Raw genomic sequence first — 24,655 nt, forward strand, 5'->3', positions numbered from 1 at the left:
ACTATGAATATGAACTGAACTTTTCGGTGCCTGAGTCGGTTTTCTCGGGACTCAAATTTTGTAAGTAGAACTGACTTCCCACCCCCCGCTGGCAGGGACAAATCTTAATAAAGCTTTTTCTTTAATTAAAATTTAACTTTGAAAAAAAAATTAACTTTGGAAGCTTTAAAGAAAGATGGACTTTTCTTGGCTTTCTCCAAGAACCAAATTTGCACGTCTTAACTACAGGAAGTCATGGACCACCACTGTCTTCTTTCTGGAAGACACCTTCCTAATGTAGATGGTCCAGTAGGCTCTGTAGCCAGAATACATCCCCCGGGGCACTGAGCAAGCCTCTTCCCCTTGGACTCTTGCTCTTATATTTGAGTAAGCCATTCTTTTCTCTAATTCTCAAAGTCTTGGCCAGTAGCTGTCATCAAGGATCTGAAGACACAGCTAGCTCTCTCTCTGCTGGACCTAAGGCCTTCTTAATGTCCTCCTGTGAACATCTATTTGAAGATGAGGTGATTTCTGGGAACCTACCAATGGATTGTTTTACTATAACAAGGAATCATCCAACACGTTTTATTTCTTCATTTTCAAAATGTTTGGAAGTGCCTTTACAGATATGTTAAATATACTGAGGAACATATACAACAGATCATACTGAAAACCATGGGTAATATGAGAAAGACATCATACAACCGAAAAAGTATATAGAAGCACAATGTTATCACAGCATGCTCTGTTTATAATATCGGGCGTGTACCAGGCAACAAGAACCCAACTCAGAAAAATAGAAAATAGGGGATGACACCGTTTTTTCAAATGTCAGACAAAATATATCCCCTGCTGTTGCCCTGAAGCCACCCAGAAGTGGGCTGTGTGGGTTTGCCATTCATGGCACTCTGCAGCCCAGATCAGATCCACCTGCCTTAGAAGAGCCTGGGATGGGGGAACTGACAGCAGGGATACAGATTTAAATTGTGAGCAAACAGCATGCTCTTTAGACACATGGCATAGATAAGCAGCATTGTAAGAATCGTCTGCCACAGAGAGACATATGTGACCCCCTACCAAGAGCATGGATCTGCCGTAGGATACCCATTGTTATTCACAGTTGTCTTTCAGCCAACTGGTGTGATCACTTATTACTTAATTCTCTATGTCTCGGCTCCTGCCTTTCATAGTTTTGGCATTTGCTTAAACCCACGACCATGCCTAGAACATCAGCTGTCAGGGGGGTCGAGCAACAGATTCATTCATGGAGTCTGAGTTGAATTTTAAACTGATGTTCAAAATAAGGCTCCCAGTGGAGGACAACTATAGGAAAGGTCACTCACTCAGTGGTCAGTGCCAAGAGGAAGCACTTTGGTCCCTCCCTTGGCCAGTCTTGGCATCCTTGGGGATGTGGGCATCTTTTGTGGCAGTGGTAAGCAATTTACTGCACCAGAGCAATTGAAACAGTAAAAGGCCCAACACAAGTTTACAGATGTGCCCAGTAGAAATGCATGACCAGGAGAGTGGAATACAGTGCTGAGAACTCTGGAGAGTGTGCTTATCAATGCCTAGTGGGTGCTCCTTGTCGGCCTAAAATATTCATGGGATTAGAGCATGTTTGCCAGAAGTGGGAACTTACCCAGATAAAACAGAGATTCTACAGTGGTTATGACAAAGAAAACAAGGCACACTCTCTGAGGAAGCATCTCTAAGTGAGGAAACTACATTACATGGGCAGTGTCTACACTGGCATTGGTGTTATTTCATTCAGCGAGTCAAATTCCTACAAAGGAGGTCATCTGCAAGTGGCAGATTATTTTAGTTCCAACCTTGTTATAGGAACTAGAAAGTGGTTCATGCTCTTTGGCCAAAGGAAGAAAAGAAAGAAGAGTCAGGTCAATAGTGATTTAAGCCTAGAGAAGGACCATTTTTGAATGGGTAAAGAGGTCACTATCACATGGACCCTGAATTCCAGAGCAACATCCATCTCTCTGTAAAGTGCATTATTCCAACGGGCAGTGCAGATGCATAAGAAAAAAAAAATCATCTGTCCTCTTGGCTTCTGTAGTATCTAGAGATTTCAATCCTTAAGATAAAATTAAAAAGTTTCATCTTGACTGACCGAGAGCAATAATTAAAGCCAAAGGAATCATAAAGGCATCTCATGGAATGTGAAGATTGTCTAGTTTAGATGACATGATGACCTTCTTGGACTGCGGCAGTGAGAAGCTTTCCAAGGAGAAAGTTGTCATCTGGAAAGTGACAGTGTCCTGCTCACCTTGACTCATAGAAGAGTCTATAAACATTGTCACCCAGGGTACAATGCTTCTGCACTTTCTTGTACTTTTTAAAATTTCTAAAAGCAAGCAACAAAAAAACCCTCCGTAACTGGTCTAAATTGTGTAAAACCGTAGAGAAACTAAAGGCATGAAGGAGTCTAATACTCCCAAAATGTGAAATGTGGGGGTTTGCATTTTGCACACACTCAAAAAATCTAAATGTAACAGATTCATTCTTTTACAAACCTTCTTTTTTCAAGCTACTTTCCCCCTTCTCTTTTAGAAACCAACTTTACTGACTACGTGCGCACACACGGGGACCTGGGGAAAACCTCCTGGGTCCGTGGCTCTGTCCTATGTTCCAAGGACAGGGACAAGGAGGAGTTGGTTGGTGGGAAGCATCCATCCAGAGTGTGGGAAATCCTCCACACCTGGGAGCTCATCTGAAGCCTGCTACCCTGCAGAGCTTACTCGGTAGGGAGCATTTACTGTGACATGTCAAGTTACTGCCCCATCCTGAAAGCAAGGAGAGACATTTGCCAAAATGCCAGAGACGATGCTGGCAGTGTGGGAAGGGCACGCATGCCGGCGGGGGACGTGTGGGAGCTGGGCAACGCCTGGCCGGCGGGCAGCTCAAACACCAAGTCGGCCTCCCAGGCAGGAGCCCGGCACGCTTGTGTTTTTCTTGTGTCTACACCCCTGCCCCAGATACATACACACGAGCGAACCATTGACAAGGGAGGCTGAGGCCGAGGGTCATTGCATCCTGCAGGTCAGTCCGGAGCCCAAGACGGTGGGCCCTGGACGGGGATGTGGGTGTGAGGAGCCCTCCCTCGGAGACATCCTGGAATAAGTGTCGCCCAGCTGGGAAAGCAAATGAGAAGCTTTCCAAGGTGAAAGTTGTTTGCAACCATTTATAAACATTTTCTTTTGGTTTCCATTTATTGCTATATCGGAGGTATTAAAAATATCTGGCAAAGAAGAAAAAATAGACTATATAGTAAAATCATACAGAGGCTAAAATTGAAAAGGGACTATGTGCATAAAATAATGAAGCCACGGAAGAATGTTTAAATGTTTATTTTCATGTTAAAAATGATGAGTTACCCTGTGGTTAGAATATACCCTTATGCTGGGAAATGTAGTCACTTTATTTCTGAAATATTTCCAGGGGAAAAAAAGAGGAAAAAAATCCAAAAGTAATGAAGAGTAAGATCAAAATATTCTGGCAGATTCCATCAGTGATGCCGCCTCGAGCCGCGCCCTCACCCAGTGCTCGGTGCTTTCCCCACCTTGGGCTTAGATATTTTTGAGCGGAAGGCCTGTACATTTAAAAGCTACAGCGTTGCATGCTTTGACTGTAAAATGTATTTATTCCAGCACACCTCTCAGCGCCTCGGGGTATTGCGTGGGTTACATACAAAAATATCTGTTGTCCATACCCTCCCATAATCTCTCCACCACCCGTCCTGTCCCTTTACATCACAGGTGATACGCGGCACATCACACGTGTAGAATTTCGATGCAGAAGGTGGTTGACGAGTCTATAAACCATCTGTCGTGTCATTTACAGAGACTAGATGGAGAATGGAAGCCATTTTTGAGATGATTCGAGTAGAAAAGACGATGGTCCCAGAGACGTGTAGGAAGCAGGTGCAACCGCTCTGTGTGGTCGTTGAGGACGGGCTGGTTAATTTTCTGACACAGAGCCCTGACTGGTCCCAACACCCCAACACTGGGAAGATGCCTTTCCAAAAGGGTGAAGAAAGGATGTAAAGGATCAAAATGCATAAAGGCAGACTTCCTAAAACTTAAAAGTGAACAAAGTAGAAAGTACTCGTCTACGGATGTGGCAATGGGACAAAAAGTGATCCGTGTTTTTCCGTGTCAACGTGTACACAGAAACCCTCTGCCTGGAGTTTAAGTCTAGGAGCTGATCCTGGCCAGGGTGCAACACAAACCAGCTGGGAGGTCAGTCCGTTCTCTGTTGGCACCCACGGAGCATTCTGAAGCTTGCTGGGTGCTGTTCTTCGGGGAAGACTGGCAGGGTCTACTTGCGCTCCCTCGGATGGGACACTGAGCATCTGAACTCCACTTCCGTCATGTGGCAGCTGCTCCTGGATCCTGGGGTGCAGCCTGGGGGGCAGCACAGCTGCGGCTGGGAACACTGGTCTCACCCTCCCCGTTCTAGGTGGCCTGGTCCCCGGGGGGGCCTGAGCTGCCCTCCGTGAGGCCCGCACAGTTCTCAGCTGCCCCCTCAGGGGGCCTGCTGATGCTGGCCTGGGCCAGTGGGGCGGGGGAGGGATCCTAAGCATTCACTTTTTGGGGAGAGGAAGGGGTTTTACTGCCGTTATTCTGCTCAGGTGATTAATCACCCCGATCGACTGGATATTCCACCTGTAAAAAACTGGAAACTCCAGACAGCCTGCAGGCCCCCAGGGAACGGATTTCAAGGCTTCAAAAGTTATGTCTTTTCCCCATTTTAGTTTAGATATTTAGGGGCACAGTTCCTATTTATTTTAAATGATCTAGTTGGAAAACAGGCGGCTATAATCCAGGGCTGCTGGTGATTGGGACACATTTAGAATAAAACTTCACTGAAATCCTGGTAAGCTGTGAATAGTGCCCACGCCAAGTGGGGGACAGCCCACGGCGCTGGTTCCCACTAAATACCGTACTCTCTGGCTCCTATTTACACACTCACATGCGCATGTGTGTGCGCGTCTTGTGAGTGTGTACTGTATGGTGAAAGGGACCTCCCCCCATGACCTTCCGTGTGACGTTCATGTTGAACTGAGTTTGAACAGAAGCTGGCAAAGGTGACTGTACGGAGTCTGTATCAGTCTGGGTGCCTCTGGCTCACCCACGGGGGGCATCTTCAGGACAGCGGTCAGTTTCCCGCTCCCAAGAAGCCACTGGCACGGTCTCTGTTCTGACGCTCCCTAAGTTTGCGCTTTGCCTGCACCAAGCACTCAGACCCCAGGAAATGCTCTGCTTTGCAAGCTTCTCAGTAACGCTCCCCATGACAATGGTAGTGTCCCTTGTCCTTTCCCAGATCACCACCCACCCTCCCCAGGGCCTCACTGTGCCAGTGGGGGTGGCCTGTCATGTGCGCACACACGTGTGTGTGTCGGGGGGGAAGGGCTCAACCCCTATACCAGCTGAGGTTTCTCAGTTTCAGACACAAAGTTCCTGTTATTTCGGAATGCTGAAGATCCAAAGGGAGAGAAAATTGAGAACATCTTGCAGAAGGAGCGGGACTCATTGGATAGCTGTGTGGCCCTTCCCTTCAGACTCCCTGGCTGGCACCGAATCCTTGGGTGCGGTGAGCAGCGCAGTCTCCTCTGGCTCCCCGGGGCACTCCTCCTGCCAGGCGTCAGCCTTCTTTTTGCGAACTCCCTCTGAAGCCAACGCCCGGGTCTCCTGACTTCCTTCATCCATCACATTGAAAGATTTTTGAAACGTCACTGGCCACAGCCCTAAACTCCCACCTTAAACACAAGATTGACTGGACACTGGCCTCTCGAGATCAGGCCTCCATCCCTGGTGATTCATGCATTGTTTATAAACCCACCGCAGTCCTGTCGGCAAGAGACACAGGTAGAACGTGGCTGCCACGTGGTGGCCAGAGGAGGCGGAGTTGTCATGCTCCCGTGCACAGGAAGCCACACAACTAAATGCCTCTCAGAGCTCACCCATCAGCCGGGTGGGGTCAGGAAACCACTTCCTTGCCCGTCCTGCAGGTCTTCGTGACTCTGGTCTTTACATTTCTATGTCTTAGAGATGCAGATGGAATAGGTAGGCTAGTCCCATGCCCGTTTTCCCAGTCATCCCATCTTAACCAAATGGCGTTATGTTCTCCCCTAATCTGAAATTGTTGCTTTGCTTGAAACCATGCCTACTATTCTTTGAAAACACTTTTTAAAAAATTATGCAGAGGGTCATGCTTTTTTTCCTGTTGCCACTCTGACTTTCCGACAGCTATAGTTTTCCTACATATCTACTTCTTAAACCCTCAAAGTCATTTATTTTATGAAACTTGTAAGCAAACCCATTCTTTTCTCCATCAGAGCACACTCTGTGTAGGTTTTAGCTCTGCCAGAGTCAGGATGGATGATTTTTGCAGGGGCGGGGAGAGGGATGGGGGACGTAATTATATGGATGGATTTTTACATATTGCTAAGTTGAAACATCATTTTACTTACTTTCAAAAAAATTTTTTTTTTTGCTCTGGTAAAATGGGAGTGTAATCTGTATTTCCTACACAATTTCCTTTCTGTGTATAATTAATTTAAAATTTTTATCTCGTTTGGATAACAAATTGTGTTGACCAGAAAGCACCAGTATAAACATGACTATCTCAGGGTCTTTCTGCCCTTAGAAACACACTCCAGGAGTTCCCCACAAATCTTCCACAAGCAGAAGATAAAAACAAATGTGGTTGACAAGTGGTCACCAGAGTTTGTAAGCGTCGTATAGAAAACTGTAAAGATGGCCCTCCCTCGCAGTAGATTAATATTTTATGTAAAATCCCATGTCCCAGGCTGATACAAGGAGGTTCCACAACAAAGAGAAGGAAGGACAGCGTGAGGATAAGCTTCTCAGACATTGCCCCTCAGGTAAGGAACGTGGGCAACCAGAGAACACCTGACGTCCTGCGTGGACGCGGCAAATGTCAGTGACTAAAACTCATGTGTAAATCAAACAGCTCAGAGAGGAGACCGCGATTGCTTTTCTTCATGTTTCAAAAAAGAATTGCAGAGGCCAAAGGAACCAGGTGCAGGTGCAAATGTGTATAAAAATAATGAGCAGCCTCGTAACAAATGAGGGCGGCTACATTCAGCATCTTTCACGTACGTCCAGTCTCAGGCCAAGGGCAAGGAATGTCCACTGTGCTTTAAAAGTTCTAGGAATAGAAAAACCAACACCCGAGCCTTTTCTAATTCCACACGGCCGTTTGTCGCGAGATGACTAACAGTGTCTGTGGGGTCAGGTTTAGCATATTTGAACCAAGCTAGTACCAGGCAGCAGACACAACTGTCATTTTAGAATTTCTCCAGGGTCTACATGTGGCTGCTTTAGAGACATCTCCCGGCTTATAGCCCAGCCGCGATAGCCCTCCAGGCCTCTGACACCTGCTCAGAAAGGGATCCCCCCCAGACCGCCACAAATTAAGCTTTGTTAAATCATCCCCTATTGCTGAACAAACTCACTGCTCCACCGTTCAAAAAACAGAAGGCATAAAGGTGAATACAAACGTAAGAAAGTTCACATGTGGTCTTGCAGCCTCTCCATATAGTCTCTTAGGTCCCGGGGGCCCCCCAGCCCCGTGTCCTGACAGACCCACTTGATGTTGTCCTCACTGTCGAACAGGATGGAGTTGGTGTACGGGCCGCCGTCCTCCGGGAGGATAGTGGTGTAGGAAGTGAACTTGACTCTCTTCCGCTTGGGGCCCGATGGATTTAGAGGCTCACTTTTCATGTCTTTCTCATAGACATAGTCAGAGGGCCTGAGCAGCTGACTATGGAAAGTCTTCTGGGAACCGCCATTGAGAAGGAAGTTCCTTTCCTCGAACTGCAGGCCTCTGTCTAGCATGGTTGTGCACTCCTCCGACGGGAGGGTGATGTCCACAGGGTTCTCCAGAAGTTCCACCTCGTTCCCCAGCCAGACCCAGTCATGGGAATGGGGGATGTTGCCTTGCTCGCTCACGGCGAATCTTTTGTGTCTGTATTTCCAAGCAAATGCCACACAGTTGATTAAGAAGACCAGAATGGCCAGGCAGAAGACACAGAGCAGGGCGTACATGCCAATCTCCAGGTCAGTTAACCCCCTTGAGGTCACGGTCAGGTCACTGGGATTGTTGGCTTCCGGTAACTTCCCCGGAGTGGGGAAGCTTGTGAAGGTGTCTGGACTGCCACTCTTGAGCAACTTCTTATCTTTTCCTTCCAAGGGAGACTGTGGGGTTGTGCTTTTGTTGCCACGTTCTTCTTGGCCAACGGAGGCACCATGTTGGAACCACTCCTGGACTGCTCTCTCCTGGTTTCCCTCACGCTCTATGGAATTACTGAGGTGGTCTTTGTATTCCCGACGGAGACCCTCAATATCGTTGGTGCCTCCTTGGTGCTCATCAATATTTGGTTCAAATCTGACTTTGACATTTCCTTTACCCACGGCAAGAACACTCTTCCTCTTGGTCTTCTGACAGGGCTCGCTAATCATCATTTCTAATTTAATCAAGGGCCCTTGCCCTTCACCCTGTGCGACCACAACTGGCCATCTGGACTGAAGGTTTCCCTGGACAGACACCACCATTTCATCCAATGATGACACAGTAACTGAAAAATCCTTGGGATCATAAATGTCTAAGGGTGTCACCGAACCATCACTGAATAAAATCCAAGAACTGACTATTGCTTCCTAAGAAAAATGAAACCAAAGGATTATGTTATAATCAGGTTCCTTCAAATTGCAAACATACACATGATTTCCCATAGAATACCATTTAAATATACAGACTGAGAAAAATAAACTTTTATGTGAACTGGCATCAGTAATATGCTTTTGCCCCACTGATGTGAGGAGCAAATAATATACTTTGATGAATGCATTAAAGTGCGTATTAATTTATTGCATGCCATACAACAAAAGTTGACTTCAATCTTTCTAAAAAAACATTTTGAAAGATCAGGCAATTTTTCTGAATCAAGATCAGGTGCAGCTAATCAGGCTCCTGCTCCAGATAATATCACTTTGAACATCCTTTATTAGAAAGCCAGTGCTGATGAAGCAGAACACACACCAGCTGAGGGGCCTGGGGAAAGATACATTATGAGATGAGCTCCCTGGAAAGGTACAGTGTCCTGACGCCTCTACAAACTTGTTATGAGTTTAAAGATGGAGGAGAGCTTTAGAGTTGGCAATTACGGTAAACAGTAGCGATTTGGTGCCTGTTAGCAATGCCTGTTTAAGTAGCTGAAATGGCAATGCCCAAGTTAAAAACAAAAAAAAACAAAAAAACAAACACCTGCTTTGGCAGAGTGACAACATGTGATTCTTTGGTCATGGTCTAGCTGAGTATGCCGAGCGCAGATAAGGCTGCAGTAAAGCAATTAGTGTATAGACATGAGGTTGGTGTATAAAAGCATGAATGAGGAACATGTATCTAAGTCACTGGCATTTTTCTCGAAAAGGGACAGGCTGGACTGGGTAAGAAGCAGAAAGAAGTTTCAAGGACCACCCGATATAGCTATGAGGGCTCTACTGATCTTCTCGGCAGGTATGAGAGGGAGGGAAGTGGTCTCAACTGACCGGGTACAAAAGGACCCTGGAATCCCACCTGCTGCGGGGCTGTGAGAACGTCCTGGGCAGACACCGTGGAGACGATGGCTCTTTTGTCCGCTCTGTGAGGCTGCAGGGCAAGAGACAAGCCGGCCACCAGCTGCACGCCCAGGTCTGCAATGGTGACGCGGTCATCTAGGACGATCACTGTCTTCTCAGCCAGGATGGAGTCGGAGAGAGGTGAGAGCACCTTCAAAGGAAGCAAGCAAGCTCCAGTCTCTGCACCACACAAGTGTCTGAAACTCCTAACTGACGTTTCCACTAACATGTTCCCTCCATTCTCTGCTGGATGGGTGCCCTTGTGGGAACCGTGTGGGTACACGGGGTATCCTATGGTTGAGTGAACTCACCAAGTAGAAGTGTTCGACAAATACCACGCTGGCCCATTTCCTTTCCTTTGACTCTGGCCATGACAATACCAGTGTATTTCCCAAGAAGAGCTCAATTTAACATAGAGGCAACAGCTAAAGACTGTTTCCCAACCACTAATATTTAGATGTGAAAATGGCAGAATTGTGGGAAAGCTCTTACAGGGGACAGGGCTCGGCCACCTTCTCTTGCTCTCCTACTGGGAGGCAGTTAGCAGTTCACTATGGGACAACAGTGATCGTGGTGTGGGCCATTGTGCCATTGCTGAAGGGGCCACCTAAGCAAAGCAGGAGAGGAATTTTTTACATCCTAAGAAACTTCTGCTTCTAATTTATCTTCTCATTTGCACCAGGGGTGACGAACAAATGGAGAGGAATATCCAGTAGGAAGAATTTCTAGAATGTTCCCCCTCCACTGCAAAGATGTCCTCACTGCTTTCTCAAGCATGGGAATATGATGAGAAGTCACGCTCAGGATCAGGTCACGTTTACATGCTAGCCTTAAAATAGGGAGCTTACCCTGGGCTATCCAGGTGGGTCCAATGGCATCACATGGAGCCCATAAAAGCAGAAAGCCTTCCCCGGCTGGGGGCAGAAGGGAAAGTCACAGAGACTCAGTGTGAGAGGGGCTTGACCCAGCCATTACTGCCAATGGAGGGGCCCCATGAGAAGGGACACAGGTGTCCTCTAGAAGTAGTGACTGACCCTCGCTGGCAGTCCAACAGGAAACAGACCGCTTAATCCTATACCCATGAGGAAGTGCATTCTGCCAACAGCCTGAATGAGCTGGGAAGGGAATCTTTCCCCGAAGCCCCACATGAGCCCATTCTGGCCACCACCTTTGTCTCAGCCTTGCGATACTCACTCCAGCTCACATGGACTCCTGACCTACAGAACTGAGTCAATAAATTGGTGCTGCTTTTAACTACTCATTTTGTGATAACGTGCTACACAGCAATAGAGAAGTAATATAAATATAGCATGTTTAATCCAGCTTCATCAAAATCAGCTTTGGCATCACCTAAAATATGACTTAATTAACTATCCATGGCAACTTTACATTTTATACTAAAAAACATGCTGCGTCATTTCTGCATAATTATTCCATTAAACTGGACCAGAAAAATACTTTTACTACTACTCTAATAAAACAGATAAGCATGTAGTTGTGGATTTCAAAATTATTTTTAGCATAAATACATGCTATTTAAAAATTTTCTGTCCACTGTTCAAAGTGTAATATGTAGCTACACAATTAACCCTCAAAGTTAGGGGGATGCCTGGGTGGCTCAGCAGCTGAGCATCTGCCTTTGGCCCAGGGCATGATCCTGCAGACCCAGGATTGAGTCCCACATCAGGCTCCCTGCATGGAACCTGCTTCTCCCTCTGCCTCTATCTCTGCCTCTCTCTCTCTCTCTCTCTCTCTGTGTCTCTCATGAATAAATGAATAAAATCTTTTTTAAAAAACCCTCAAGGTTAGGAAAATAAAACTAGAAAACTAGTTTTTCTCAAGTTTAATCAACTTCTATTAGTGATATATGAGGAGTGAATTATCATATTGGGGAAAGGTTGCTTCCACTGTGCATTTAATATAGCTTTGGTATTTTTTTCTCAACTCTCCCTAAAATACAAATATTAATTCACATTAGGTTATTAAAGTTGATAAATTTTCTTTTTGCTGGTCAAGAGAAACATGAGCACACGTACACACGTGCAATCACGCACACATATCCATGGGCCCCCCCCCCCACACACACACACCTTCATGGCAGCATCTACCTGCACACTCGTCAGTACAGACTGGGGCCGAGGCCACAGCACAGAGTGCAAGCCCTGTACCTGCACGGTGGTTATCCCTGGCTCCCGGCCCACCAGGGTCCTGCCACCCTGCAGCTGCGCGATCCTGGGCTCCTCCACCTTCATGAAATCTGCTACGAGGTCGGTGATGTCAAACTGCCAGTCGGGGCCCAGCATGTAGCTCAGCTGACCCAAGTCAGGCGCCTCGGCCACGAACTGTGTGAGGACACGCACTGTGGCGTGCTGGTACTGCAGGGAGCACCCCCTCCCCTTCTTCTCCTCGTCCTCCTCGTCCTCGCTGTCTCGGGTGGGCCTGAGGCACAAACAAACGAAGATGAACATCACGTTGTTAAGGGGCTCTGTGCACCTCGTCTTGCAGAGTCTACATGACTGTTGGGAATATGTGACATGGTATTGCTCGCCATCAGTTCACTCACTAACCGTACCTCTTTGGTGGTCCCTGTGTACCATGCATGCTGCCACCTGCTCGGAGCACGGAAGGCAAGTGCCACCCCTGCCTTCACCTGCCCAGTGCCGCGGGACACCCTGCCCCAAACAGGCAGATGCTGTGTCCCCATCCTGTGTTCTGGAACTCTGCAGTCTGAAACTCCCCACTGCGGGGAACGTGAGGTCCCAGGTGGGAAGAGTTGCCAGGATGGGTTTCCACGGCCCCAACCCCGCAGAGGCACAGCTGCCCCTCCACTCCCTCCAGGTGTGCATGAGTTCACCTTGGTCAGGGTGGGGACGGCCCCCCAGGGACTGGAAGACTGTCATGAACCATCAGCATGGGACAGCTTGGCACTGGTTCCTGGCTGGCCAAGGCCCTCTGCTCAAGACAGGGTGGCTTCCTCTGAGCTCTCGGAGGCCAGGATACACTTTCCTACCCCCCACCCCACAGTGTTCAGCCACAGAGCAGCTATGGGGTCCTGTAGAAATTGGGGACACCCTGGCTCATGGTTCCTGCTTGCCTCTGCCTTCCTCCCGTGGGCCCCAGCCCCTCCTCTTGCCCCACCTGTATACAGCCTGCCAGAGAAATCCTCACTGGCTCTGCTGTTCCAGAACCTTTCCCTCAAGATGAACCTGTCCTGTGTGCTTTTGTGAAAAGACCTTGTTTGGTGACTAGTCTATGACCATCAGGGGACAGGGGTTGGTGTCAGGAGTGGCAGTGCTTCACACGCACTGAGTCACCCCTACTATGTGCTGGGTCTGGCTCTACATGTCCATGTGACCATGAAAGCTGACAGGTGGACAACGTCCCATACACCAACCACACACATTCATTTGACTCATTTGATCTCCACTCCAAGAAGGGAGGGTGTTCTATTATCCTGATCTTACCAGTGGGGAAACCAAGGCACAGGAGGAAAGGCAACTTGGCCCCGGCCACCTAGCTAGCCATCAAAAGGGAGATCCATGCCCAGGCTGCTGTGGCTTGCTGCACCCTCTTTCTCATTACAGCGAGCTCTGTTCACCTTCAAAACAGTCAAGAAACACGTTCCTACTTCTACATGAAGACCCGAGGCTCAGACAGCAGGGGAGCAGCAAATTTCTGGACTGCCAATTTGACTTCTGAAACCTACTTCCTTTAAATTAGATCCTTCTGCCTCCCTGAAAGGTCCTATTTGGAAAATAACAGGAAAACTTTTACCAGTACCCAGAGAGAAGCATTTTGGGGTTTCCCAGAGTGAGGAGTGAATATCTCTCCTGGTAAGTGAGATGGTTCTGGGTGGTGAAGGACATAGGATCCCCACCACAGAATGACATTCAGAAGAGTTATTCCCATTTCACTTTTAGAATCAATCCTTCTAATTATATCACAGGGAACGAAGGTTTCTGGCACTGGGCTACCTCCAATGCTTCTCTGGCATTTGCTGGTTGACTTACCTAGAGACCAGCTCCCACAGACAAACAGCCATATCTATGCAGAACATAACACCAATGTTGTCTTTTCTTTACGTTAATTTTTACCGTTCAGCTAGTTTTGATAGCCATGTGAAATGTCCCTTAGACAAATGAATAAAACTTTAAAAGGAGCAATAATAAGTATATATTATGGGGGGCATTCAAAAGTGGCAGCATCATAAAAGTGATGAGTGAATAAGTGAAGTTTTAGAAATACCATCTTAATGAAACAGTTCTGTTACTTTAGGACAGACAGCATTCTATTATTTTTTAAAAAACTTAAAATTCTGAATTATTTAGAAATTCACAGTAAGTTAGAAAACAATGTATAGGAGGCCCCGTATACTCTTTGCACGGCCCCTGCAGAATTAACATCTTACATTATCACAGCATAGTGCCACGAGCAGGAGACGGATGCTGGTACAAGCCACAGAGCTTACACAGCTTAACCAGTACACGTGTGTGTGCATGTGTGTGTATGTGTTTCTATGCAATTGTGCCACCTGAGGGTTCTCATAACCATCACCACAATCCAGACACAGAATTGGTACGTCCCCACCGGGGTGCCCAGGGCCACTCCCTCACATTCCACACCATCTCGAACACATGGCAACCACCAATCTGTTGTGCATTTTCTGCATCACTGTAAATGGGACCATATAGGATGTGAGCTCTGAAAACGCTGGTAAGGATGTGGAGTAACTGAATGACTCTTACGTCGCTGCTGGGAGTGTAAAATGGTACTGGTTCTCTGGAAAATGGTTTGGTACTTTCTTTTAAACTAACTATGCCCTATTCATATGGTCCAACAATTACACTCTTGGCCTCTTTCCCCAGAAGCCTCAGGTGCATACACAAACTTGTCCAGGAGTGTCACAGCAGCTGTCGTGAGAGCCCCCACCTGGAGACAGCGTGAGCGGCCCCCCACGGACGGATGATTCAGCACAATAAGAGAGTACACACCATGGATTACCACTCAACACTGCATACGGGAACTCTTGATACAGCCAACACCTGGGGTGGATCTCAGGGGATTTATGCTGGATAAAAACATGCCCCGTTTTAAAAGGTTGCACACTGTACAATACCAGCCACCAGCTAGAGAAAACTCTGCTTTCAAGGGGTCAAATGACGGGTCAGGCCCCTCTGGGTAACCTCCATATTTTAAGATTGGTGGATTTAGAATTTTAGTTACCTCTATAAAATCTCTTCCTAGAGGTACCTGATCAGAGTTTGAGTATATAACCAGGAGATGGGAATCTTGCACAGGTGTCATCTTTAGAATTCTGTCTACTGCACTATATGTCACTTCACACTTGGGACAGCTCTCTTCAGTAATATTACCATCTCCATTTATAGATTATAGACGAAGACATTGAGGAACAGAGAGGTTCATCAACTGGCCCAAAGTCATACAGCTCTATATGGGGAAGCCAGAGTGAAAACTCAATGGCTTCATTCTAGAGCCTACAACCTAACCACTGTTGCACACTCCACAGATGAAGGCTGACATTTATAGCCAGGGACCTGGGAATGAACAACATAGGAAGGAACAACAGGGAAATAGGGAATAAAAAAAAAAAACTACACCCCATGCTAAGTGCTTCTTATGCTGTGCAACATTATCCTGAATCCCAGCAACTACTCTAGGCAATGGATATTATTCACATCTCTGGGATGATTTCCTCATATCAAAAGGCTGGTAAATACCCAAGTCCTATCCATCTGAACCCCAACCCGAGACCACTGTGACCACTGTGGATGCTGCTTCCCTGGGGCATGGGCCCCTATGGGCTAGCAGCCTGCCACAGTGATCTAGGTCCCAAAAGCCTGAGATCCCCTAGCTTTCTCGGGGACTCAGCCTTCCCTGGGCTCCTCACCTTCTGTTGGAGGCCACGGGGATCCTCCACCCCTTGATCTGGCTCAGCTCAGTGTCCGAGATCTCAATCTGCAGGGGGAGTCTGGGTGCCCAGACAGTGACCTCTAGCTGGGAAGTGAAATGCTGGTGTGTGAAGTTCACGGTCGTGTCCACTTTGCTCTTCATTTCCTTCCCGTTCACAAAGATGGAATCGCAGTGGTTGGAAACCTTTGGGAGAGTCAGAATCTCAGATGCATCAGCAAGAAAACACAGGACATGACGAGCAATGAAAGTTCATGAACTCTGATTTATTAGACACCAAGGACAACCCGAAGAACATGACTCGAACAAAAGGTAATTTGTAGGCACTAATTAGTGACAAATACTGATAAAGAGACTCCAGGAAAACCATTTTGTATTATGAAATACTGACAAGCAAAACCATAAACATAATTTAATGGAGTTCTATAACCTTTGTTGCCTCTTTTGTGTGTTTTTTCTTTACCTCACCTTTTTTATGTACTCAAACCACCAATAATCAAACCCCAGGTGCAACATATTTCACTCTTGCACCGTATTTGAAGATGCATAAAAGGTAGCCATATGTTGCTAAAAAAACCCACTTTATTTAAGCCATAAAGAGGATCTTCTCTGAAAAACCAAGGAAGCTTTGCACTAGATTAAAGTCTTTGTGGGAAATGCTCACGAAATGTGGATACAATTACTTGGCCCCATTAAACTATAACTTTGCCGACTGGAAGTATGGAAGTAGCATGTGTTTACAGTTTTTTGGCTCAGCACTTGGGGTACCCTTTTAACGCACCTGCGTTAGCTGGCTACACATCACACAATTCCAGGCTTCATATCACTTCCCCTCTCCCAGATAAGCCAGTAAAGTGTTGGTAACATCTCTCTCTCATGGACCATCAGGAAAATGTCATTTATGTACATAGGTGGGGAGGGTGGAGAGGGGGCGAGGGTCACTTCAGGTGCCACCACGTTTTGCAAGCCACAAATGACAACTTACTCTTGACTTTCTCTTCCTCTTCTGAGTTGGTCCCCACAGCCCAGGCCTCATCTGCAAGCCCCAGACGCTCAGGTCCAGAGCAAGATCAGAAGTGTCAACTTCCAAACTCCAAGAGCAAACTGCTCATTGTTTGAGACAAATTATCACCTCCTCCCCCCAATTCACCCGGAGAGAAAGAGTACTGAGCATGAATGTGCCTCCAGGAGGAGAAGGAACAGATGCGACCAGTTAACTTAGAAGGAAATCAAAGACCAAAGAGGAAAACAAGCGGCCGGACACCGAGCCCTCTCCCCACACATCAGGCTCCTGGCTACGTCCACCTGTCCATGTCCCAATGTCTTCAAGCATCTTTAAGTAGAACTGACCAAGGTCACTAACAGAAACATGGGCTGAAATCCTAGCAACATGGACTGGGTAAGCCTGGGCCTCAGAGCAATGGACAGGGTGCTGGAGGGTGACCGCAGCAGATGCCCATCCTATGGGGAATGAGCCGTCCAAACACGATGAACTGAGTAAATCGGCTGTCTCCTGAGTGTGCCCAGGATTGTGAAGAGAGCAATCAGAACAGGATTTTCTTTTTTTTTTTTTTTTTTAAGATTTTATTGATTTATTCATGAGAGACACAGAGCAAGCGAGCGAGCGCGCACGCGCGCGAGAGAGAAAGAGGCAGAGACACAGGCAGAAGGAGAAGCGGGCTCCATGAAGCAAGCCTGGCATGGGACTCGATCCCGGGTCTCCAGGATCACAACCTGGGCTGAAGGCGGCACTAAACCGCTGAGCCAACTGGGCTGCCCTAGAACATGATTTTCAGTTAGAGCAGAAAGGGAACATAGGACCACATTCTTATTTTAAAATCCTGTAATGCTGACACAGGGCCGGGCCCAGCTGCCCTTCCATCAGGTACTCTGGGAGGGGTGCCCCACTGCATGAAAACCCTGCCTTCCCACTGCAGCACTCACTGGGAGACAGACCCCAAGCCCCCTGAATATCGCTGGACTCCGCGGCAACATGCAGGTCCCCCTCAAGAGAATAAGGCTCCTTACCGATGGCAATACTGTCCTCTCCCTGGCTCAGCTGGTCCACACAGATCCTAGAACTTTCCTGATCCCACCTCCTACAGTATATACCTCCTGCATTTGTGGAAAATTCTGGCTTCTCCCTGTCTATGGCTACCCATCCACCTGCCCTCCCACCCTTTAACAGAAACACATCCTGCCAGCAGAAACACACCTGTTTTAGAGACCGTAAGTCCCTTTCTGTGCATAAGAAGTTTTGAATCTCATGCAGATGGGATGGCCTACCTGGAAAAACTTAAATTAAGACTCTAACAAAGTCAGAGGCCTTAGAAATTCATTTGCTTTCTTTCTCCTGAAACACAGCATACCCTTAAAACAAAGAATGTGTCACCATCCTTCACTAATTCAATTACAACAGCTCAAATGAGGTCAATCCTGTTGAATGCTAAGTCCTGAGGTACACAACAATGTTCACAGTATGTATCAGACTTATGGACTGCCTGTGAGTGACCCCTCCAAAATTCATTTGTTGAAATCCTAGTCCCCAGTATGGTGTCGGGAGATGAGGCCTTTGAAAGGCAATAGGGTCATAAGTGTGGAGCCCACACACTCTGAGAAGAGACTCTGGGGAGCTTACTTCCTCCCCCTGGTCCATCCCATGAGAACAGGGCCAGAGCCAGCTGTCCATAAACCAGAGGGAGGGCTCTCCCCGGATACCCACGTTCTGATCTCAGACTCTCCCATTTTCAGCACCACCAAGAATAAATGTTTGCTCCTTGTGGACACCCTATTATTTGTGGGCTCCATGTTCTCAAATACATCTCCCTGCTCATATTGCTCATGGTACCATCGTGGCAACGCCTAGAAGGACAGAGAGTGGTGAATTTGAGTCCCCTGCCCCTCACACAAGCTCCCAGCTGATGTCACAGCAGCTGACGCCCAGTCCTCCTGTGTTAGTCCTCATGCAGAGAGGACCAGACAAGGGACAAAGGAGGGGGTGGGTAGCGCGGTGTGAGGAGCTCCTGTGCTGGGGCTTGGCAGATTGGGTTCAAATCCCTGCTCCAGTGCGTGTTGGGCAACCTCGTGCAAGTCGCTTCCCACTTTCCAACCTCATTTTCTTTTTTTGTAAAATAAAGAGAATCTCACAGGATAGGTTGCTTTTAGGATTTCAGAGTATGGTCTGCATGAGATGTGTATGTGTGTGTTTCCTCCTGAAGGCTCAGTATCTGCTAATTCAGTGTCTGCAGTGACTTAACAGATCATGACTTCAGTGAATAATGAGAATGGAGATAGTACACACTTCCCAATTATATGGACTTCAGTCCCAGTAGCCTTCCATCTTCTCGATGCACAGTCCCCACAAAAACTCTGTGTGGTGGACATCACGATCCTCATTTTCCTTGAATCAAATCCAGGATAGAAGAGGGAGTGCTACTTGCCCTGGGCTTTGGGGGTATGTGCACAACGATGTAAGCCCTCAGCCCCCAGGATGGCTGGTCCCTGGCCCAGTGCTCTCTCTTCCTCCTGCTCATGTCAGGCTCCCCAGTGACTTCCTGTGGCACACTGGGTAAAATCCAAACTCCTGATTATTGTTTACAGGCTTGATGACCCGGACCTCCTCCTTCTCCAGCCTCGCCTTGTACACACCTCGCCTCCCAGCACAGGACCCCTCCTAGTAGGTCCTCTTTCTCTCTCTGGAGCTCTCCTGGACTCATTCCCTCTCAAGGCCCTTCCATGATCTTCCCATGTCTACGTTCTGATGCTTGTCCAGGTCTGTGGAAACATTAACTGGCTGCCTACAGGCCATCCAACCACCCACACCAGCACTTCTGCTCCAACATACACGCACCTTCTTCCTTTCTAACATTACAAAGATTTTGTTCAGAAAACCCACTGCACCCCATCCACCATGGGCCCTGCCAAGCCAGTCATTCTACCCCATTCTCTTTGCCAGCGATTGGCTTAGGGGAGACCATGTGACACAATTCCAGCCAATGAGGCATGAGAAGCTCATGGGGACACTGGAAAGGTCTCCTTGCCCAGGAGAGATGCCCAGGAAGCTGCCCTCCTTCCCCTACTGGATGCTGTCACCTCGCAGATGACAACTGGGATTGCAGCAGTGATCTCAGACCCTTGAGAGAGCTGGCGCGGACCAGGCCGACACTGTGTGCATGGAAGAACAGAAGAGCAGAAGGAAGCATGTCCTCTGGGATGAAGATGGACCACCAGACAAGCCCACCTGTAACCACCCAACCTCCTACCTTCTTATCCAGGTAATCTACTTTCTCTTGTTGTTAAAGCTGTTTGGTCCATAATTTTTTGTTCCTTACCACCAAAAGTAGCATAAATTTTACAGAACAGCTCAGATGCCTCTACAGAAGGCATTCCTTGTGAGTCATTTCTAATTTAAACTTGGCACTCTCTCACCTGGTCACTCTGCACCTCAATACACTGTTTTCCTCTAATTTATGTGTGTGCTCCTGTGTAGACTACACTCACAATATTTCCATGTTGTCTACAGCATTATCACTTACAACATTCATATCGTTCATGTCATAGGGCTTACACCATACTGATTACACTAGACCACTCTACCTATACAACACTACACAGTTTGCCTTTCAAGACTCTGAATGCTCTTGCTTGTTTTCTTGTTATTATCTCTGTTCCCCACCTGGAGGTGATCTGTTTGAGAAACATGGACCTTTCCCCTCTTAACCGTTAGGTCTGTACATCCTTCTGCAGTGGCACATCCAGTCTACATGGCACACTGAGGTGTTCAGCAGGTAGTCACTCAGTAAGAATTGATCTCAATGGTTTCCTCTGTGGTGCCAATCATTCCCATGCCCCATAAGAAGCACGTCTGGGTCAGAAGGGGGACGAGGAGCCTTAGACAAAGTTATCATGTTCATGGCATTCACACAAAAGTTCGTTTAATACATCCTGAGAGGAGACAGACCAGTAGGAGAAACCAAGAGCAAAGCTCAGGAAGCTGCTGGTCTAAGAGTTGATAAATTGGATTCCCAGTATGAATGTGGCCTCTTAGCCAGGAACAGAGATCTCTGTGTCATGTCACCCATGTGTATGTGTGTTGGGAGGGGACAGGAAGACACAGCAGCAGGGTAAGATCAGCCAAGCTCCCACCTCTCATCTAAATGATACCATCGGGGCTCTCTTGAGCCCCCAAAGCAGCATCCTAATATGAGAAGAGCCAAGGAGAGGAATGTGGACATTGGAAGCAGATGGTCCCCACCATGTTAGTCTGTGAGTATGTGCAGGATGGCTTGTAAAGTGTCACCTTGGGAAGGCTGCATTCAGAGGTTAACATTTCACTGTCAAATTATACTTTTGCAGCTACATTACTTCAGAGTAATAGAGGAAAATACAGGCTCTCCAAATGAAAATAAGTTTCCTTGGGGATCCTGTAAGATGTATCATTTACTTCATTTTCTGTTTTAAAAGAGAAACTAGATTGAGTTTCTGTATCAGCTCCCCTCTGGGTTTGCCACACCCATGATCCGTCTGGCCTGTCTGCCCCCAGAGAAAGCGGACTGCGCATAAAGCTCCCCTCGCAACCCCTCCCCCACACAAAGAAAGCACTAGAAAGGAAAAAAGCTACACAGTCAAATAGTATGTTTCCCACAATTCACACAGAAAATGCTGAAGTCCCATAGTAAGATTGGTAAGATTGGCGAAAAGAAAGACCTTTGATATTCAACTGTCATCCGGATCAAACAATTTGTATTTATCACCATGTTTAGCAAAATACACTGTGTCTGAGGAGCAGTAGGTACTCAAAAGATATTTATCTTGCCTTGAGTATGTACACTTCCAAGAAACACAAAAAGGGATAATGGCTATCATGTGCTGGTGCTTACTATGCACTTACCACGCATTGCTTTTTGTACTATATTGAGAAGTATACCCATTAAGTCCCCCAAATACTCCATGTTAGTTAGGTCTTTTGTACCCATAGCAGGGACGCGGAGACTGAGGCCCAGCAGGGGCTGCCTCGCCAGGGCAGGGGTTCACATTCAGCCCCTCTGAATCAGGGGACTCCTCAACCCTGAGGGTTAGTATCTCAGTGCAGCCCACGCAAGGAGAAGACACCGTGCTGCCCCCAAACGACTTGACTGGGAAAAGCAGGACCTAAATACACACGCTGGGATTTTGTCTCCACTGCACTGAGGTCTAATTTATGCTATGCGTCTGTCTGAAGGCACACTCGGAGGAGTCTGGCAGTGCACACATCCGTGAATCCACAACCACACCCAGACCTAGGACATTCCCGTCGTCCCAGAAGACTCCTTGTGCCTCTTCTCAGTCCCCCACTCCCATGAGCACTCCATGGATGTGCTCTGGGTCATTGATCATTAGGAACAGACTAGTTCAGACTAGCTTCATCCTTAGTCCTCAAGTCCAGGGAGAGGGAGTGAGACTAACACTTGGTGCCCCAGACAGAGGTCCAGAGACCAGGGTCCTCGATCAAAGGCTTCCCTTATCACATCTAAATGTCACTCCCTGTCCTCCGGGGGCCAGACTCTGCCCCGGGGCACTAAACCTTCCAGCTCTGATGTTCATTCACTGCTCTACCATTTAGAGGAATCAGAGATAAGCTCAGGGACGCAGCATATGTTGGCGTAACAAAGCTTTTCTCTGCTTGACATCCCTCATCTGTAAATAAGAGTAAGTCATCTATTTGTTTAACAGGTATTTCGTTCATGTCTTCAGAGACCCAGGAACTGTCCTGGGTGCTGGAGATGAAGTGATGGGCACACAGTGCTGTAAAGGACCCCGCAGTCTAAGGGAGAGACAGACAGGCTGAGCAGCTCGTGGAGGAGTGCAATCAGGTGGCTAGGTGGGTTTGAAAGGCAGCTGGAGCAGGTACAAGCACAGGCAGTGGAGACGGAGGGGCCCTTTTGGTTAGAACAGGCAGGGAGGCTTCCTCTGGACTGGTAGCATTTGAGCAGAGACCTAAAGGAGGTGAGAAGTGAGTCCTGAGGATATGAACATCTCTGAAAGTGGAGGAGACAGGAAGTGCTAAGTTTGGATTTTACCCCAGTGAGTGAGAACAATGAGAAGCTGAGGCATCTGAAGCAAAGAAGTGTCATGTTCGATGACATTAACAGGAAACCTCTGACAGGATCGCAAGAGGAGAGAAACCACATGGGGGCCATTGAGCCAGTCCAACAGTAACACAAGGGTGGCTCAGGTCAGGGTGGGAGGGACAGAGGTAGTAAGAAGTGGCCTGATTCGGGATGTATTCCACAGGCCCTGGGCAGGATTTACCATTGGAAACGAGGCCGGGTATGAAAGAGACAGAGAAGCCATGGTTTTTGGTCTGAGAAATCAGACGGATGGCACTGCCCTCCCTGAGATTAGGGAAAGCTGCACGAGAGGCACCTGGAGAAGAGGTCTGTCACCGGGTCTGTTTGCAAATTGGCCATATATTGGTGTAGTGGTCAGACAGCAAGTCCAGCTCAGATGGCTACTTTTCCCAGAGTTCTCAGCCTGAACTGAACAAATCATTGGCCCCACCCCAAACTCACCAAATACCCACTACCCACTATGAGTTTGGATACTGAGGTCAGAGAAGAAATTCATTGCCTGACTGCTGGGAGCTTATGGCTTAAAATGAGCTAATAGGATCAATGCTTCCTGAGTGAGCACTAGATGTAAGTTGTCGATAGAATGCCTTAGTGTAATGCTCTGGCACCCTGCCCAGTACCTGTTGTGTAACAGGAAGAAAATAGAGACCTTGTCAGGGAGGCTCTTCAATCCAGTGACCAACACAGGAAATGGGAAAAAAATCATAGACTGAAGTGAAAGTTAATAGTTTGCAAACTGGTGGCAACACAGAGCAAAGCCTTTTTCAGAAGCAAACAGGAGTGGTCAGGGCAAGTTTCCCAGGTCCAAATGTGGAGATTAGTGAGGACTTCTCTTACATACATATGACCTCTCTTGCCCGCCACCTGCATGATGGGTAGACAGGAGGAAGGAAGACAGGAAGAGCAGGGGAACTTCTTCAAGATAAAACCCAACAATATTGTATTTTACAATTTATAAAACTCTATGGCATCTGAGATTCTCAATTGCCACATGTGGCAGATTTCAAGACTACCCAGTACTGCATCCTTATCCTTTGCCATTTGACTTTGCTGCCTCTCCCACTGGACACAAAATATACTTTCTTACTTCCATAATATTGGGTTGGTGCAAATGACTTGTTTGTGCAGCAGAATTTTTAGCAAAATGTCATAAGAAAACTTAAAACATAGTTAAAAAGACTGGGTTTGCCCTCTTGTTGTTCGCCGTCTTGATGAGCTGAACCCCAGTAGATCTAAAGACCCACAAGCAATGCCAAGTGCTTGTGGTAGCCTATGATTGAGATATGGGGGCTGTTTGTTATGTAGGAACAACTAACTGATGCACTTAGTGATGATGCGTTGTGAATCACAACCCAGAGTAGAAATACATCTTACATTATGACCAAAACACAAGCAGTATGAACAGAAAGTATGAAAAGAAGCCAAAGTTTTATAAAAATCTACTTACCTTCACTATGTGTAAGTCACTTTGAATTTTCTATCCTGTTCTGTTCCATTCCATTCTATTTACTCTTCTCAATGCTATTCACCTCTGAGCCATCCCATGACATCACTTTTTTTTACAAAATGCTGGTGGGATCCCATAAAAAGTGGCCTTTAATTTGAAAAATTCTGCACATGAGCATTGTGGGAAAGTTATTCATACCATTTTACAGATGAGGAAACTAAGGCTCAGTTAGGTCACCTCGTTAGTCATGGAGAGGGAGAGTCAGCCTTCTTCCCCCAAGCTGTGTGCCCTGACCCAACACTCTCCTGTTTTATTGGTCAAATAGTGGCTATAGTAACCTCTGATCCTTTCTCTCTGTTCAGTTGGTTCTTTCACTTAAAGTATTTTTAACATAAGGGGCCTAGGTTATCCTCTGCTAGAGATAGGATCACATCAGCCAGTTCCCAGTTTCAATTCAGAGATGTAGAAAGCTGCAAAGAGCATTCCTCCATGGAATTCCTTCCCTATTAAACTGCAGTTAAAACGTCTTAAACCCA

At 47.2% G+C, this 24,655-nt stretch overlaps 1 protein-coding gene across 3 annotated transcripts in view; it reads right to left on the reverse strand.

Moving 5' to 3' along the window:
• Positions 1-550: 550 nt before the first annotated feature.
• The window catches only part of TMEM132B (transmembrane protein 132B), a 371,304-nt gene continuing 347,199 nt past the window's right edge, over positions 551-24,655 (reverse strand). For all 3 annotated transcript variants that reach the window (XM_025473593.3, XM_025473594.3, XM_025473596.3), the window contains 4 exons: positions 15,544-15,749; positions 11,804-12,074; positions 9,595-9,786; positions 551-8,675 (listed from right to left, as the gene is read on the reverse strand). In XM_025473593.3, the coding sequence (XP_025329378.3) occupies positions 7,527-8,675; positions 9,595-9,786; positions 11,804-12,074; positions 15,544-15,749 (1,818 nt within the window). In that variant the 3' untranslated portion in view covers positions 551-7,526. The remainder of the gene's footprint in view (positions 8,676-9,594; positions 9,787-11,803; positions 12,075-15,543; positions 15,750-24,655) is intronic.

The sequence above is a fragment of the Canis lupus genome, chromosome 26 (assembly GCF_003254725.2).
Source record: "Canis lupus dingo isolate Sandy chromosome 26, ASM325472v2, whole genome shotgun sequence".
In the NCBI taxonomy this organism is placed as follows: domain Eukaryota; kingdom Metazoa; phylum Chordata; class Mammalia; order Carnivora; family Canidae; genus Canis; species Canis lupus.